Source organism: Drosophila yakuba, chromosome 2L, assembly GCF_016746365.2.
Source record: "Drosophila yakuba strain Tai18E2 chromosome 2L, Prin_Dyak_Tai18E2_2.1, whole genome shotgun sequence".
NCBI lineage: Eukaryota > Metazoa > Arthropoda > Insecta > Diptera > Drosophilidae > Drosophila > Drosophila yakuba.
In genome coordinates this window covers 14,227,689-14,246,699 of record NC_052527.2, presented here as the reverse complement: position 1 = coordinate 14,246,699, position 19,011 = coordinate 14,227,689, and the positions used below count along the sequence as shown (strand labels likewise).

Below are 19,011 nucleotides of genomic sequence, written 5' to 3'. Positions count from 1 at the left end.
TTCGTGCACATACACTCGAGCCACACACGCACACACACACAGCCACACACGACCGAAGGGGCTTGTGGGGCGAAAAAGGGGAGGTAGAGATAAACAGCATTTATATTCATGTACCAACAGCAAAAGCAAAAGCAACAACAACAGCTACAGCCACAGCACAGCGCAGACATAAAAAGCGAAACGAAAATCAAATAACATGTGTACCCTGTACATATTGACAAACAAGTGGACGGACGGGCGATATACATGCAAACCAGTACGAGTATGCACAAGTATGTACATCCGTATGTACATATGTACATCTGTATGTCTCCTGCAACTCATTCAAACTCATTTCTATACCCCGCCCTACTCACACTCGCAACCCAGACCTCTCTCTCTATCTCTCTCGTTCTCCCCGATTCTGGTTCTATTTCTTGGCCCCCCCATCGGATCCGCCTGGTCAGCCTCATAAGTGGCAATTACAATGAGGCAACCGGTATTTAAAACGGTTTTAATGCCAGCATTAGCACGAAAATGATGAGAAGTCTTGCCAAAGATCGATGTACAGGCGACGAAGTCGTCACAAGTCCAGAAAACTACAAAACGAGGTCACAAGTGCACGTCGACTTTTAGATACCCTTCACAGGTGAACTCAGCTAGAAATGTATGTGAGTAATATCTAGAAAATTGCATCCATTACATCCAGAATTAAATTAGATCGGCAAAGAGATGAATCCAAAAAGAGTTAATTCCAAAATACCTAAGCAAACTTAAGAAAAACTCAGAAATTGTACCTATAAAATAAAATGACCTATTTAATTTTCAAATAGATCATTGCTGACCTTTAACAATGGAAATTGAAAAACATCGTTAAGAAGTATTAAGTAGGTATTTTGAAAGATCTATTTGGTATACCTAGTTACAAAGCAAAATGTGGAAAGTGATAATAACTAGAAGTTAGCGGAAATATGCAAACTCATCTGCAATTAAATATGCATTTAAGAACTAACGTTGACCTCCTTTTCAAGTCTGTCGTCAGCAGAGTCACAAGTTCAACTTGGGTGCATCTCGCTGATAAGTTCCTGGAGATAGTCGGTGCAACGGCACCGGGCATATGCATCCATATGGATGCACCCCGTGTAATAGTCATCATTACTGTCACTATCATCGATTATAGCGTCGCCTTATCAGCCATCATTCACGCACCGTATATGGAGCCACACTCTCCCTCTCGTTTGGGTTGCCTTGATTTTCTGTCGTCATTGTTGATCAGTGGAAAATTCTGAAGTCACTTCTAGAACAATGGTGTTAATTGAGCGGAGACTGTGCCTTCTGCTCGATCATGGAAAGTGGGCGATGACTTTTGTAATTTCTTCAAATGGAGCAGAACGTTTTGCATGGCATTAAAATAAAACAATATCGAGGTTAATTGAAAAAGTTTAGTACAAAATGTTCTTTATCCAAATGTTTTTGTACAATAACTGAGGAGAAACAATGCAAATGTATGTTAAATATTCTACTAATTTCCTCCTGTATTTCCTTAAAATGAGAATATATCAAAAAACAAACGCTGCTTTGGGGAGACCGGCCAATTTAGATATATGTACATACAATATTTTAATGGTTGGATATTATTGTTTGCGAATCCATACAATCTTGATAAATATTATTTGTGAGTGATCGAGACACGCTTTTAATAAATTGCTATTACATATATGTATGTATTACTTTTGCGAAACTTGAACTTGGGACACGGCTTAAATTTTCACAAGGTGTACTCTATTCCTGACCGCCACTGTGCCATGCTGCTGTCTTACTTTTCTGGGAACAACTGTGGCCGAAACGCTGAACGCCGCCAGCCGATAATCACAACAAATAAAGTTGTTGCTGCTCTGAGCTCGCTGTTGTTGTTGTTGTTGCTGATGGCGTGCCGGTAAGCAATCTCCGTGAGCGGCTACGTCATCAGTGCCGGCATACAACAACACACATGCTGATTGGCATGCGAACAGGTCGCTCTGCCTACATACAGTTACATATGTAGTACATACTCACATGTTTATGCAGAGAGAGAAAAATAAAGCAAATCTACAAATATTTACTTATTTATTTTTTAGAGACGATAGTATAGTCCACAAATAAATTTGTAAGGTAAAAGAAAATAAAAATATTTCACCAAAACATTTGTTTTTGGTATAGTAAGCCGTTTACCGTGCTCCTCGTGCTCTTCTAAATAAGCACTTGAGAATTTTAAGCTATTTGTGGCGTTGACGAACTCTCACCTTTTCCTTATTTCTATCATTTCGTTCCTTCCTATTGGTAGTTCTTTGCGGTGCAGCTTTGCATATTTGAACACTCTCCTCGCCGTCGCCTATTACATTTCATTTTGATTCCATTTCTGGTTTTGGCTTTCGCACTGCCCCGTGTGCTATTGCTCATTACAAACACACACGCACACACACACACACGGTGGGGAATGTAGATAGACGGGTATGTAAACATGTGTACGTTACATACATACACATACCTACGAATTTGTGAGAACGTCGCCCGTTACCGTTTTAGCTTTCATGGGGTAACATTAACCGTCCCGCACCCCGCACGCCGACCCAGCCCCCGCCATCCCAACAACCCATAACTACACAGTGCCGTCGCAGCGACAACAACAACAGCAACAACATGCGAGCATTGCACACCACACACACGCTCCTCTGCTCTTTCGGCTTGCTAATCGTTTCTGCTCGCCTGCTGGCTGCTTATGTTTATTTGTATATATCGAGCAACACAAACGCACAAAGCTCATATGCAAAACCCGCCCGGCACATACAACTCTACCGTGCCACCCGTATACCCATAGACTCATGGGTTATGGGTACACCCCGAGCTCTTGCCCCCGCTCCCCGAGCATCCGTACACCGTACACCCTGCGACGGAAGCATCCGCATCCATCAGAGCTCGGCTAGCAAAGGAACACGTGTCTGGTTGCCTAGTCCGTCTGCTGTCGAGTTGTATGTTGCTTTACACTTCGAAAAATACTGCAATCAATAGTGCAATAGTATAGTAATGCGTTCTGCAACATATATTATTGTTTCCAAATTTCAGAATCTTGATGATCGTTCATCTGTTCAATTTGTAAACAGATTTGACATAATATTATATTATTAACGTTTTTCCTCAATGATGGTTCCAACATAAATTTTTTAAGTGGCCCAAGAATATGGCGTCCGTATTTTGTATGTATAAAGCACAATATTTTTTATTTGACTATACTTTTTTGCCAAGTGTAAGTGTACATGCGTTCCTACAATCTTGGCAGTGAGAGCTTGCTAGCAGATGCCCAAGTATTTACATACGTATGCTTAGATTTAGAACCAGTTAAAGAAAACCATTTGCTCAGCTGTTTCCGCTTAGATGTTACGTACATTTGCATGTATGCTCGTATCCAACTAACTAGAATAGATGATTTGGGCTTTAAAGTAAAGCCAGTCTGTTGATTTTGCTTTGATTTAAATGGAAAGTAATTAAACATGAATTTTCTTAAAAAATCTCTAGTTTTGCAACCTAGACCTACTTATGATAAATGCTCTTGTCAAAATCACTTTAGTAATGATCCTGATCAAGGTAACTATCCTTTAATCGAATCTAATATACCTCTTTTTTGTACGAGTGAGGGGTATATTACTATATGCAACCTGTTGCATCGATCGGTTGGAACGAGTTCCGTGAGTTCGATTCGAACCCACTTGCAGCCAAAGCCAACATGCTCGAGCCAAGGCCGATTCTCCACTCTCCAAACGGTCGTCTTGGTACATTTCCAATGCTGTTGATAAGAACGGCGGGCGATGCAAAAAGAAGTAATAATAAGAGACCAACAGACTCACTTATCATACGACCAAAGACTGCGAACGGCCGAAGTTTCATATGATGCACACAAAACAAAAATGGATGAATTAATAACTATATTACTATATTATGAAAACATCGGGTAGTCATCTTATGCATAATAAATTGCGAATCTAATGGATATCAATAGGTTGTGAGTTATCCGATAGATAAAACTGTATTCTGCTATTAAAAAGTTACTTAATTATTTCCAATAAATTACACTTTTAACTGATTTCCAGTTGGTTTTCGGATTTTAGTATACATACAACAATGTTTTAGGAATCATATTTTGTATCTATCTCACAAGTTGAAGTAATATTCGCATGAAAACTAAACCCATGTATTATAATTATTGTTCTTTGATTTATTTTTTGGGATGCCACATTTTTTCCGAGTGAGCTGCAGCAGGCGAATCGGATTGGGTTTCTCTTTAATCTGCGGCTGCTGCGCTTAGTGCACTTGCGACGACGTACGCACAATCTTGAACCCAGCCCGAAGCGAATGGCATCAATGCTGCAACAAGTGCTGTATCCTGTGCTGGGCCTCGTCCTCATGACGAACCACTTGGAGGTCAGCAGCCTGGCCATCACCAACGGCCATTGCCAGAAGAACATCAGTGTGAAGTATCAGGTGCCCGTTGCCAAGACCCGCATGGCAGGTCCTTCGAATTCCAGCTATCCAGGCGACCTGGACAGCTATGTGGTGTACGAGGAGCGGGTGCGTTGGGACAACATCCAGGTGTGCTGCCCGGGATATCGGACCATTCTGTTTGGCTTCTGTGAGCCAGTCTGCCAGGAGGCGTGTCCCGCCCACAGCTACTGTGCGGAACCGGATCGCTGCCATTGCCAGCGGGGCTACGAGCCGTCGCACCTCCACACCACTGGGCACCAGCTCGTCTGTCGACCTGTCTGCCAGGGTGGTTGTCCGGAGCACAGCCACTGCGTGGCGCACAACGAGTGCGAGTGCTGGCCGGGATTCAAGGACGCGAGCAGCTGGTTCAGCCTGAGCCTGCGCTGCGAACGGGTGCAGTGCGGCCATGAGCAGCGATTCGATCCGGCACGACGTGCCTGCGTCCAGATCGAGATGAGCATGGAGGAGCTGATGCAGCGCGTCGCCGAGCGACTCGCCAAGGGACTTGGGGCGGAGGACGAGGCGACCAACGAACCGGAATCGTAGAAGCAAAAGCCTCAGGACGAGTAACTGTATCATTGTTAACCAATCTGAATCTCCAGTGCTAAGCCATCAACCATGTATTGATCTGTTCAATAAAGTGAATTAATTTTTTTAATAACAAAAGCTAAAGATACGGATACAAGCAATTAAGAGAATCACCACCAAGTTGGCAGTTACAAATCTAGTTACAAATTTATTGTTGCTCTTCAGACAATAAACACTTTTCGTTTGTTCAGTTGGTACAACCAAATATATAAAAAATAAAACTTAGGTACTAATTAAAAGATCTCTGGACCTAATCGTTGGCAAGCTAGTGTCTACCCAGGCATAGGGCCATAGTTGTTCTAAGTGTAATATCCAACAGTTAACATCAGCCTAAAGGTTAACATCAATTTAAAAGTGGCACTCAATTGGCTTGGAAGTCCGGTAAATTCAAATTCACATTAAAGCTCAAGTTCCGCGGCAAATTTCAGTGTCGATTTCGCAGCGAGAAATCTAGGCATATAGTTTCTCGATCTCGTCGGCATACATCTTGGAAACCACGTTGCGCTTAACCTTCAGAGTGGGTCCAAGTTCACCGGTGGGAATGGAGAAGTCGTGCGGCAGAATGGTGAACTTCTGCACCTTCTGGGCATTGGAAATGGACTGTTTGTTGGCCCGCTTGACGGCGTCCTCGATGGACTTCCACACCTTGGGGCAGGGACCTGCGGCCAGGATCTCCGATACGGTCTTGTGCTCCACTCCCAGCGACTTCACCCACACGGAGGACTCGTGGCTCAGCTCGTCCAGGGGCTCGCCTGAATCCTTGTCCACTTCGGTCTGGAAAACAAGAGCACTTAGATGCTTGGCAACAAATTGAAATAGATTTGGGACTCACCTTAAGAGTGATCAGAACAGTGAGGTATTTGCGCTGCTCGCCCACCAAAAAGGCGTTGGAAATGGCATCCAGCTCCTTCTTGATCGTGTTCTCGATGTGCACAGGCGGAATGTTCTCGCCGCCGGCGGTGATGATAATCTCCTTGGAGCGTCCCGTCAGGGAAACGTATCCCTTGTCGTCCACAAATCCCAAATCACCGGAGTGCAGCCAACAGTCGTCGTCTAGTGACTCCTCGGTCTTCTCCTTGTTGTCGATGTAGCCCATGAAAACGTGACGTCCTCGGATGCACAACTCTCCGTGGCCATTGGCGTCCTTGTTGATGAACTTGGACTCGCAGCCAGGCAGAGTTTTGCCAATGGTGTTCAGACCCACGGAATCGGGAAGGCAGATGGTGTGGCAACCGGCCGTCTCCGACATGCCAAAGGCATCCACAATCTTCAGGTCCAGACTGAGGAAGTACTTCTTCGTCTCCGGCGACATGGGAGCTGCGGCACTGGCCAGGGTCAGGACGCGATCGAAGCCCAGGGCCTGCTTCACCTTGGACATGATGAGCGACTTGGCAATCTTGTAGCGGAATCCCCCGGAGCTCTTGCTGCGAGAAGTTGTGGGCAAAAAGTTTAATTAGCTTTGTTGACTGATGAGTTTTGTTGAAGGTTGGGAGGGAGTGTGGGTAAGTGCAATGGGATGAGTGGTGTTTGCGAATTAGTCACACATCAATAAACAAGGGATTACAAGCAAAATGCACCTTAAATATTATGATACCATGTAGTCGTTTAAATTCGACCTTAATAACCATTTACGGCCAGAAATGCATTCTATTAGTTATATATAAATAGCCCGTATAATTTGTAAGGCCTTAAAAGCCCAGCTTTCGTTTTAAATTTCCCCCAATTACATGTAATGTATCGCTTGATTTTGGATCGTCTGATGGGCTGCCTAATGCTGCAGTCAGTGCAAAAGTATTTGCACTTAAACGAATCTCCCCTCCAGTTCCCTCTTCACTTCCCATTCACCCGCTTTTACTTAAGAGGACGTGCCCGCATGGCGTGTCCTGGCTCTGCTCCTAGTCGTGATCCTGCTCCTCCTGCATTTTCTATTTTCTGGCACATTCCAGCACCAGGAGCAGCAATAGCAGCGGGAGTTGCCAGCGCGTTCCACGTGACGTATGAGTAATGTTGTTGTCAGTGATTTTCGCTTTAAGAAGCGCTGTCGGCCCGCTTGGCTTGCATAATTTAGCGGACCCCGAAACTCGGCACACATGTACACAGAAGAAAAATGCTGCTAACAACTAACAATATTTGTAAGCAAACTAAACTAAACCAGCTACATGAAAACTAGTTCTTCATTTTTAGGTATTTCTTTTCCATTTAAAAGCTCTTTTCTCAATACAGTGATTAATGGCCCTCAATTCTGTTCTGTGCACCTAAGGGCTGGTGGGCTCTCAGCTCCTTGGCCAGGAAGCTGGCCGAAAAGCCGGGTGAACGATGAAAAATTCAGGAATGGGAGTTGCGAGTGGAATTCTGTCGTTGCAGCCACTTTAACTGTGCATCCTTTTTGCATAATTTATGCGCACACAAAGTCGGAGTTGAAGTATTTAAAGAAGAGGCCTCATCGGGGGAATACTTACCCTTGACTCACCATGTAGTGCTTCAGCGTGATGCCCTTGGCCCAGCTGGCGAGCATCTTCTTCAGGCTGCCGCTGGAGCTGGCCACTGCCACCATGCGCTCCTGGAACTTCTCGTAGACACGCGGCACGCCCATGAATCGCGTGGGACGCGCATCCTGCAGCGACTTCACCAGCGTTCCCTTCAGCGCATCCTTGTCGGCGAACCAGATGCAGCCCGCCACAAAGGCGCAGGTGTAGATGTCCACCGTCTGGGCGGCCACGTGCGAGAGTGGAAGGTAGGAGACGATCGACTCCGCTCCCACCACCACCCGGTCCATGGCCTTGACGATCCCGCGCACATCGAAGGTGATGTTGTCGTGGGAGAGCATCACGCCCTTGGGCATGCCCACTGTGCCAGAGGTGTAGACCAGGCAGCAGCACTCGTTGATCGCCACATTCTCCAGGCGGGTCTTGTACTGGTCCTCCACGTCGCTCACATTCATGGATTCGATCTCCGACCACTGCGAGTGATGGGTTACATTAATTCAAATAAGGAAGGCTTTGGAAAACACCTGCACACTTTTGAAGGTCGTCACTCACCCTGTAGTAGCCATCCTCCTTCTTCAAGTAGGGGGAATAGGGCTCCTGGATCTGAATGGCGGCCTTCAGTTTGGGCAGCTTGTCGCGGATGGCGTGGATCTTGTCCATTTGCTTGGCGTCATCGACGACCACGATCTGGGCATGTGAGCTCTCCAGCACGTGCTGCACTGCATCCGCGGAATTGGTAGTGTAGATACCAGCGATGATGCCGCGCGCATGGATGGCGCCCATGGCCGAGTAGAACCACTCGGCGCAGTTGAAGGCCAGCACACCCACGGAGTGGTGCTCCTCCAGGCCGAGTTTGATGAAGGCCTTGGCCACCTGGTGCACCTTCTGCTCATATTGTCTGCGGATGGCGGATGATGGCAGGCGGATAATCCGGTTAGTGTTAAGTGAATCGCGCCCAAATTGGCAATCGGCCAGCAATTCGATTAGCGGTACTCACTTGTAGGTGACAGTGTGATATCCGTTCTTGCCGTTCTTGGTGCGCAGCGCAGGATAGTCGCCGTAATTGTTGACCGTTCGCTTCAGCAGGCCGGGCACTGAGATGGGCTCCTCCGCGCCGATGCCATCCTTGGCCAGCCTTATCTTGACGGCGTCCTCGCGGTTGGTGGTGCGATAGGCTTCCGCCTGCCGGAGGCGGTTGGGCCCAGGACGATTGTAGAGCGCGTCTATCGCGGACATGGTGCAAGTCTGTAATTGCGAATTGGGAGTCAATTACTATGAAAGTGTTATGCTTAACTAAAGCTATTAATGGTGAACTACTACTACACATTCCCATTCTCATTACTTATTCCATGTTATTGTATACTAACATAATCTGTATTTATGTTTCTTTGTAGCTTTATGTTTTTACACACATTTAGTTTAATCCTTCACTCGCATCGATTATAGATTTAAAGTTTAATCACTATTTAAAGTCAATGAAGCGAAACTTTGAAATCACGATGGTTAATCAAAATATGGAAATTGCCTTGTCGAATAGAATCATACGATCTATGGCTAAAGTACGTGCGAATATTTGTTCATTTAACCATTCAAGATAAGACCCGCACTCTACTCTAGTTGGCCTATGTCAAGGCTTCCGTGGAAAGGGGTTTCTTATCGTACGCGTATAACTTAGCACCTGATTATAAGGTGGTAACAACCAATGTCAAGGTGGGAAAAATAATTGTAGGAAAATTCGAAGGTATGACGAGATATGTTGAATAAGTTTGTCTGGGCCGCAGAAAACAACACAGCTGGTTTATCAGAATTACCAACTATTCCGCTCTTTATGCTATAATAACTTATCAGGCGCAGCCCCTTATCAAATTCGGTATATCAGAAGTTGTAGCGATTCGACAGTGGTAAGTTCTTTGAATGAGTTTTATTTTCGCAGTGCAAAGGCCAAGAATCGTAATTCTTGATATCTACAATAATGCCAGCTTGTTTTACTTGCAGCTTTCCGTTCTTTATTAATCAATAAATTCTGGACAACTAAGCATTGATAAGACCCACAGTAAGCAGTGTGGTACGGGTTATTTAAGAATGAAAGAACCCAACAGCTGACATAATAGTCAGCTGAGTCCAAAGGGTCAGCACATAAATTACCCTCTATGACAAGTGGGAAAATATAATTATTAGATAAACGCGAATTTTGCAATGATTTTCAGATTTCTCGATTTCGGATTGATTGGCATAAACATCGTGGATGATTGACAGTTAAATTGTGCTGTAAGTTTTGAATTGATTCACTCGGAAAGACCCCGAGGGCAATCATTATCAGGTTAATGGAAGTGCGTCTTGCACACTTTTCGGCAAATATGGGAGGTACCAACGACATTAACATAGTTTACTTGAGAATCATAAATCACTGGCAAATAAATGGCAGTCTGCTGCTGATAATAATTCAAAGTACTTAAAGTGGCGCACGCGTTCGGGGCATGAAAATGAGTCAGTAGCTTTTGCAACCATCATACCATCTATAGTCTAGCGTTTAGAAAAACAAGCTACTGTCGATACCTGATGAAGAGAACTACTAGCAACAAGCAAAAATTCCGCTTATTTATCAACTTCTCTAATGCCAGAAATGTTGTTTGCCATTTGTTCTTGTGATCCAAAGTGGCCAGAACGGGAATCTAATGATACGTGGAGGGAACTACGAAAACCGGCCCGTCGATCGGAGAGATCGGGGAGGAAATATTGGGTGCTCTTGCTCAGACCGAAACTAAACCAAACGTACTCGGAATTTTTCGCGACGCACAGAAATGGGGGGTAAAAACAAAACTGATAATGGGGCATAGCATCTAAAAATATTTGACAACTATTCGGGGCTTTCGCTCTCCACACGAAAGACATTTCGAAAGTGTGAAGGGAACCGAGATGAAAGAGAATGGTCTGAGAATGGAGAACCTTGATGTAAAAGAGGCTCGATCGATGGCAAGGTGAAAAGAAATTGGCATTCGTGCGGCGAATTGAAATCAGTGCGAAATCGGACGAAATCGGGCGATGATGATGACAATGAACCCGCCGAAAAAGTGCACTGACCCACAAATTAGATTTAGACAATGCGAGGTATCTATCACGTGTTGCCCGGAAGTCACAGCAACTATCCAATCAAAATTTCAATTGTTCTTCGTTCTGTGTACATATTGTTTCTACATATTGTTTTCTCCCCGGCCAACTTACATAATTAACTAGTTTGGTTTCTACGGCGTTCTCGATATGTTTGTTCCTCGGTCACGCAAATCGATTGCCGTCTATTTTCTGTACTCCCACTCTTTCGCTCGAGAACCGACAGCACACACGACCGAATCCGGCGAAGGTAAAGCGTGAACTGAACGCCGTTCAGGATCGGATGCTATAGAGAAGCCTCTGCCGGCGCGGCCTCCGATCGCTCTGCCGGCGTCTGCGACGATATGGGTGCTACCTGGTACTGATACCCTCTTATCAGCAGCATGCGATCGGCGTGCTCGCTCGCTCCAAGTGTGAATACCACCACATCTCTTCACAATGCCCTAGCAATTAGGGCTTATCAGTGGGGCGTGTTGGGCATCTTGCAATGGATGTAATAACACTAATCTCGAAATCCTCGCAGTAACACGATCTCATAGGGGATCATTGTGAATGAGTGGTACTTATAAATAGCGGAAAAACCTAACATATCATTTAGTTAATGTTTATGAAAGGGGCTTGTAAACTTTGCTTGGCAATTTTATTGTCTAAAAAAGGGTATTATCTTCCTAACTTCGACGCTTTGGCTGGACAAGGCAATATTACAAATTTCTAACTTTGGGATATGTAAGTTCGGGTTTATGTCCGGAAAAAGATGAAAATGCTTGTACCTCAAATAATTACGATTTTGTAGCGACACAACTGATAACCCCAGGAAACTAGAGCCAATCGAACCAATATTAGCAATTACGCATTAAAATAATATTATGAAATTCAACAACCTTCAGACGGCGTTTAAACTTGGGTGCCTGTCTTGAATTTACCAAATAAAACAAATGTTGTATTCACCTGTGCTACCATTTTAAAATATTCTCCGTGGCTAGTTCCTTGAGATCCTTTTGATTGTAGTTTCTGTTAAGGCCAGTTATCAAAAATGGGCTTTCTTATAAACAAATATTCAATCCAAGCAGGTGTTCAACCAAATATAGACTGCTTAAAATTTGCCAAGTCAAGCTCTTTTATTTTAGTGGGGGGCGAAGATAGCTGACATTCCGGGAAAGTAAAGATAAGTATAAGTAAATTAATTAAAAAGAAAAACAGCAGATGCAGAACCATAAGCCATGAATAGCACGGTTATAATAGCCCAGTGATTCACAGAAATTAACCAAATATTTGGTAAATTATTCAAGGGCTTAATAAAGGCTGATATCGGCAGCGCGTCAGCAAATATGAGGGCAATATAAACAATACGGGAGATTCACCTATCGATTTTGACTGTTGCCAATGGTTGGTTCTTTACCTTTGGGGTGGCATTTTGGGTGTTGGGTGTTGTTATAGCTCTTATCGAACAACACAAGCTGGAAAACAGTTTATGATCTGATAAACACGGAACACTTGACCAATGGAAGGCTATTAAACTGCTGCCACTAATACTATATATATTAGGCGTATATAAGGCGGCAATTCCCTTTTAAATTTATGCCACATCCGTGGAAATAGTTCCACCCGTCCAATGGTTCAACTTCGGCTGAGTTTCATACGGCACCGTCACGGTTTTAATACAACGCTGATTATCCCGTGAAATTTACGGTTATCTGTTAACGATTAGATAGTATAGCTCCCGTATAAATCACAGTTTGCTAGGATCTCCCCGATTAAAATGTCAATGGGTTGTGCGACTATCTACACTCAAATCTCTTCCAGCTAATCGCCAGTTGCAGTTCCCTATAATGTACGTATGTATGTACATTCGATTGCCCGTAGCGTGTATTTCCACATAGATTGTATAAAAACGTTTGATCTTGAGTGCAGCCTTATCGGGTACATGCTAACGCAATAAGCGATAATATTTACGAATTATTTTTAAAGCATCCCCTGTATGCGAGCGATGGGAAAAATTAGCCGAAAAATGTTGCCTTTTTATTGTTATCAGCCAAACAGAGCGTGTCCACAAATTCGCGTGGCTCCTCCAAGTACGGGCTTTCACCTGTGGGTCATCTCACTTCCCAAGACTGATAGCTCTAGTTAATGGGCACTCCAAGTTGACAACCTTATAATGCCTTTTTCAAGAGGATCCAAAAATACCTTTACCTTTTAAAACCATTTTATTGGCTTATAGATATTTAATAATTTTCTTATACATTTTTCAGTAATACTATAACCTGTTTAAACCATGATAAGCGCTTATATGTATTATTTAATAATTTTCTTAAACATTTTTCGATAATACTATAGCCTTTTAAAACCATGATAAGTGCTCATAGATATTTAATAATATTCTTTAACATTTTTTTAACACCCAGCTTAAAATTATTAAAAATAAAATAGAACGAGAATTCATCTTTGCATTAGGGCGATTACTTTTTAAGCACACTGTACAAGCTTTTTACAATCCTCACTGTTTAGCTAAGTTTGCAACCTTCGGAAAACTTTACACAGCTTTACGGGACGTGTAAAACTTATGTAAAGTAAAATAGCTCTCAATCGCAGAAGAAAGTAAATGAAATCAGAGTTGAACTGGCAATGGTAATTTGATTGGCAATCGCCGTTTACTCAGACAAGAGACGAGCATAAAGCGAGCATCTATCATTGAACTGTTCCTCGGATTTTATTCCCGACTATATGACAACATAACCCGACGAGCTCTGATTTCGGTGTCATGTTAATGAGATTGTCATCGTCAAAGTTGGCATCGAATTACGTTCGCTGAGCTGCACAGAGCTCCACTTATTTACCTCCATTGCCGCCCCCACTAAACGCATGCAAATGATGTGATAATAACGTCGGTGGGAGTGGGAGTCGAAAGGAGGAGCCTTTTCCTGCGGACATATATGCACAATGAGGGTTTATTTAAAAATAGCGCTTAAGTCCATTTAAGCAAGAGGTAAGCAAAGCAATGAACGTGTCCGGGCATTTCAACAAGTCCTGTCGGTCGGAATGGGTCCTTCGAGTGCGGCTGAGTGAGGGGCTGAAACGGTCGGGTTAGCATTACAAGTGTTTGGCTAATTAGCTCCGTTTAATTGTGCGACACCAGCACAAAGACAGCACAAGGATCACAAACAACGCCAGACAAACGAAAGTGAACTGCACATAATTGACCTGACACGCCCCGCAAAAAATCCAAACAAAGGAACTCAAAGAAATTTAGGAGGCGAGAAGTACAATTACTTCTGGGCGAAACACTATTTTATTTGCTTGCAATGGGAATTTGTCCTCAGCAGGTTTTGAATTTTTAAGTTTTTTTAACTGCATTGAATGAATTTCGGATTCCCATGATTATATTTACAAATATAAATACAGAACGGGAACATGTATAAATATGTAAATAAAAATTGTTTTCTTATTCATGACAGCATTATATTTGGTTTTATTTTATAATAACACTGAATTCCTGTAGATTTTATGGTATAAAAGCTCTTTCATTCCCTTTTAAGATCACCGCGTTCAGGAGTGCAAATTTTCGTGGGACTTTCACCTGGTTCTATGGTGTAATGGTTAGCACTTTGGACTCTGAATCCAGCGATCCGAGTTCAAATCTCGGTAGAACCTTCGGGAAACTCTTTTTTTCTGAATATTTTATCTGTATCTTTTTCATTTTTAGCGCAAATGCTCCGGAACGAGTTAGTTTAAAAAATCATCGCTTTCAGCCAATTGACCACCAAATCCGAAACGGCTGTCTTTGGCCAAGGGAGTTTGCTGTTTCAATTTAACAACAAGGTTTCATCGTACAATCAAACAATCCCAGCAAACCGAGAACAGACAACTGCATTTGCATATGTATGGGGGCTTGTCTGCGTTTCAGTTTCAGTTACAGCTTCTGTTATTTCCTTTTAGCTTTAACTACACCGAATAGTTTTGGGGCTCCAATAAAATGGCATTGGCCATAAAAAGTGGCAACTCATTTCGCGCTGAAAGATACGAAATGCCTGAAAGCCAAACAATTGAAAATGCGCAGCTCTTTCATTAGCCACTTTGGCTGCCAACTTTGGCCCCAACAACATTGTTTTGAATAATTTGTCAGCTTAAAGTTTTTGGCAAATCAAGGAGGCATCTCGCACCCAGTGAAACCCAGACTATCAGCAGACCGGACTACCACTTGACTTTAGCCGACACTAAGCTGGCCATTATGAGTGTTCCACCAGCACCAGAGTCGCCAGTGAGTTTGTATCTCTGGGTCGCAGTAAAGCAATTGAAAAGCTGGAGTTGGAAAAAATGGAAATTTTATCTATGCTGGCGGAAGGTGGCGCAGAACAAATTTAAGTAATGACACTTAAATTTAAGAATACATTTTTGAATTTATTTTAGTATAAGAATACCTTTACTTTTTTAATAGAATGCTTAAGCTGAAGAATTCTCTCATGTTTCTATATTTGAGATTTATATTACCTTGTGAATTTAAATGAAACCTTTACCTGCTCCTATACAAAAAGCTGAAACATGCCACTTTGTATTATTTATTGACTTAATATAAAACGTAAAATTGTACCCTGTTCGGCTCCAGCTCTTAATCAATTATCCGCCCTGTTGACCTTTGACCCAGGAGACCCTACAAGCAGGCCAAGGCATCAAACACTGGAGGCTAATAATAGAAAGCTAGGGAAACCTTAATCAATAATCGATATTTGACAAATTGCGTAACAATTGCTACATCGCTTGGCTTTAATTTCATACCTCGAGTGTCGCCCTGTCAAGAGCTAATTAATTGGATTGGCTAATTTGGTGTGCTGGCTACTTGACCACCAGCCAGTCATCCCTCCACTCCTCTGACCATCCTGTGCACTTGTCAAATTTCAATAATTTAGCTCACGAGCTGTCCCAGACAAACTGGAGCTGTCGGCGATAAGCCAGACCAGCCACAAAGACGAACATTTTGCAGCAGAATTTCTTAACCCCTTCAGTGAACTTGTTTTGGTGATAACCGCGAAGGGGGGAAAGAGGAAAGTAGGTATGTGTTTGTGCCATGTTAGGTGGAAAACTGTTGACGTTAAACTAAACGAGATTCGTCTCGTGGCGTTTATTTAATGCGCTTCGCTGACTCGCTCCCACATAAAAATTCACCGAAAATTTGTGTTGATTGCATTTAATGTGGCGAGGTGGGATTGTTATGACTTTTCTCCCCACTCGAGTTCTCCACATGATGCCACGAAAAGTGAGCATTTGCGGTGTCCATTACGGCCAGAATAGATCAAACATCACATGGTTTATTAAATTTAATCACAAAGCTCTCAGCGCGACAGTTGCACATGATGACTTAGTGGATTTATTGCTATCGCGGAAAAAGATTGATTTTTGAGTGCTGAAGATAAGTAAAATCGTTTTGTTAAAGTGATGACGTTCTTTGGGGGCAATAAAATCGACACATTTCATTCAACTTCTGAAATTGTCCTTGCCCTACAATTATTAAATAAAAATATAAATAATTTAATAAAGTTTTTAAAACAAAAATTGTTTTTTTCTTCTATAATATGTTTATCAAGCTATTATGACAAAATATAAACAAATACATCGACCAAGTTATAAGGGGGCACAAATCTTTGGCGTTAGTTATCGACTGAATGGTCCGAGTGAGCTGGTGAACTTAAATTCAAGGGGGCTAGTCTATCCATAATAGACTCGTATGGATAAAATATAAATGGAGGAAATGTATGGAAGCCGTGCTCATAGAAAACATGTTTAATGCATGGCATTATAATACTCCATACCACCGATTTAGCTATGGTGAATATAGTGAAGACCAGGCTGCTGATTTGCTCAATAGGTCCTTGATCGAAGATTCGGGCTACCCAACTTTCCCTTTGGGGAATCACCGTCTGTAGTGACTCTGGCTTCTTGCTTCTTTCAAGTTGCCTTCTTTGTCTTTCTAAAGGTATTGAATGTTCCTTAAATTTTCTTTCAGATTTTTTGGCCAACGTTTCGCTTCTATGCGGCGGTCCTAGTAGTGTGAATAAGTATATAATGAAAATTAAAGTTAATAATTAATTAAATGTAGTGCGAAACTTACTAGTCTTATCAAAATACTCGAACCAGTCCCTTCTGTTATGAATGCCCAGATTTGACAAAATATCTCTGAGCGATGCGGTGCACCTTTGGCGTTTCCTTCTCGATGCTTCATTATTCATTATTGAAAGTTTAAGACCAATTAGTTTGCGAAATGTAAAACAACAATTTAAATATAACGGACTATAAATTTGTAGCTTAAGCAGCTTAAAAAGTATGAATGATTTGAAAGTCTGCCCCTACTTGATGAAAAAAATCGTACTTTTATCTTAGTTAGTTTTCTTGCCAAAAATTGACGCATTCAACTTCGACCAAGCACGTTTGGCCATATTCTCGACCATGAAGCCAACTTGTCCATTTACTTTGCATAAGAGAAACATTTCACTGCAGGTTTCCTCGCTCTGCAATTGCCTTTCATCGGTTCCCGGTGGCTCACATATTATTTTCTTTCTTTTATTGGAATTGATAAATCGCGCCGATAAAGAATTATGAAGCGTATCTACAAAACAGATATCCAATGCGACCGATAAAACATGCCAAAATACAATAACAAAAAACCAATATAACAATTTTCATAAAAAATGAATGCGCTGAAATTTTTTGCCCTGGTCGCTTTTAAGTGCTTGTAAGTGAATGCACATGTATGAAACATTTTTGCTGGATTTTTTTGATACGAAAACTTTTATTCGAGTGCATAACTTTGCCTTTTATGAGTGGCCAGAAAGGATTGGAAAAGGGGTTTTCCCAACAAAAAGCGGTTTACTGGGAACAGTTCAGCGCTTTCCGTAAGTAAAAAATGTTGAGCACATAATTTTTAAATTTAATGATAAGCCATAATAATTCGCCGAAAGTAACTTCTAGTAAATGCTGGAAATTTCTTTACTTAACTATACTTATTCTATTGTGCTTTAAATGGACGAGTTCTGCACATGAAATCCTAAACATGTCAACGCAAATTTTTGTGGCCAAGCCAAATTAATTGGCTTCCTTATCGCGATTATCATTGTGACAAATTTAATACAGTCATAAAAACTTACAGTTCTTGCAGCGGATTTCTTTGTCCAAAACAAGAGCCTTTAAAGAGCCGACATTGTGAAGTAATTTATCAACAAATTACCGCCCCCCGGAAATGTGGAAAAGTGTGGAAAAATTGCCGCCTCATTTGGGCCGGAATGTCAGAGGTTCGTCTTGGAGCAAGGTCAATGGCCAAAAGGCCAGTTCCTAAGCTCCTGGCCAAATCCGCGGCGTGCTCTGGCCAACCATAATAATAATCAATATTTGCTGTGCCACTGAAGACGGACGAAGACACTGGAGAAATCCCCAGTTGCGTGTTTGACATGTTACCCGAAGCCAACTGGCCAACGAAGTCAGGGGTAAGTGTGGGTATGGGGCTTACGAAAACGAGCAGCAAACAAAAATTCACGATTTGGCATCGTCAACAGGAAGCACATTAGGCATAGGACTCCCCAACCGCTAAGTGGGTGAAAGTGGAGAAGGATAATGGACGAGGTGGTGGCGTGGACAATTTCGGGGACATTTAAATTGAAATGGCCTGTGATTTGGCAGATTTTTTCGGCTTGACTTGCTTAAAGTTGAGCCTCTTCAAGGACGACAGGACACGCAGCACGTACTCAGAAGCTCAAAAGGAGAGCGAGCAGAACACGGGAATGGAATGCGTCGGGTCAGAGGATGCTCAAACGATTGCTTTTTATGGTGATGGGAATAGTTTTTTGAAGATAACAACTTTCAGTTAACTTAAATATGAGTTGGGTAAGCACACATATATCGCAAAAAAGCTTGTTTAGTTGGATTAATAAATATTAAAGTCAAGTTTAAGAGATCTTCTGTGCTAGTCCACTGACTAAAATGAGTAAAAATAACTTTTTTATATTATTTTAGCTCTGATTAATAGGCTGAATAGCCTGCTGTAAGCCACTTCAATGCTGTGGAAAGTGAACAAATTCCCAACGTCGTTTGTGCTCTGCTATCCACAGAATATCTTAATGAAAATCGCAATATGGCCATGTCAAGAACTGTATAATCAGACACACGAAAATCTGCATGGCAAAGCTGCTTCCAGTGCTTCACATTTGCAAAATATGGTTACCTCGCACCAAATAATACTCGTACATATAAAGTTTAGTTGTGTCACACAATTTATGCAGCCGTAAGCAATCTACATGTAAAACGTTCAAATATATGCCTCACCAACATTTATTTTCAATTTGAATTATGGCTC

The 19,011-nt window shown here is 42.4% G+C and overlaps 3 protein-coding genes and 1 non-coding gene across 4 annotated transcripts; 2 read left to right on the top strand and 2 right to left on the bottom strand.

The window, feature by feature from the left end:
• Positions 1-3,958: 3,958 nt before the first annotated feature.
• Positions 3,959-5,303, top strand: LOC6528199 (epidermal growth factor-like protein 7). Its single transcript, XM_002089225.3, has one exon. The coding sequence runs from the start codon at positions 4,366-4,368 to the stop codon at positions 5,038-5,040; it is 675 nt and encodes a 224-aa protein (XP_002089261.1). The 5' UTR covers positions 3,959-4,365; the 3' UTR covers positions 5,041-5,303.
• On the bottom strand, positions 5,184-10,947 carry LOC6528198 (very long-chain-fatty-acid--CoA ligase bubblegum). Its single transcript, XM_002089224.3, has 6 exons — positions 10,791-10,947; positions 8,566-8,813; positions 8,121-8,466; positions 7,542-8,041; positions 5,915-6,506; positions 5,184-5,856 (listed from the first exon to the last, which is right to left on the bottom strand). Exons 2-6 carry the CDS (start codon positions 8,802-8,804, stop codon positions 5,533-5,535), a joined length of 2,001 nt encoding a protein of 666 aa, XP_002089260.1. The 5' UTR covers positions 8,805-8,813; positions 10,791-10,947; the 3' UTR covers positions 5,184-5,532.
• A 3,305-nt stretch (positions 10,948-14,252) lies between these two features.
• Trnaq-cug lies at positions 14,253-14,324 on the top strand. Its single transcript has one exon. It is a non-coding gene; the product is annotated as a tRNA-Gln (tRNA).
• A 1,984-nt stretch (positions 14,325-16,308) lies between these two features.
• LOC26534617 lies at positions 16,309-17,010 on the bottom strand. The gene is made up of 2 exons (XM_015199041.3): positions 16,777-17,010; positions 16,309-16,707 (listed from the first exon to the last, which is right to left on the bottom strand). The coding sequence occupies exons 1-2, from the start codon at positions 16,892-16,894 to the stop codon at positions 16,316-16,318; spliced, it is 510 nt and encodes a 169-aa protein (XP_015054527.1). The 5' UTR covers positions 16,895-17,010; the 3' UTR covers positions 16,309-16,315.
• Between the last annotated feature and the right edge of the window lie 2,001 nt (positions 17,011-19,011).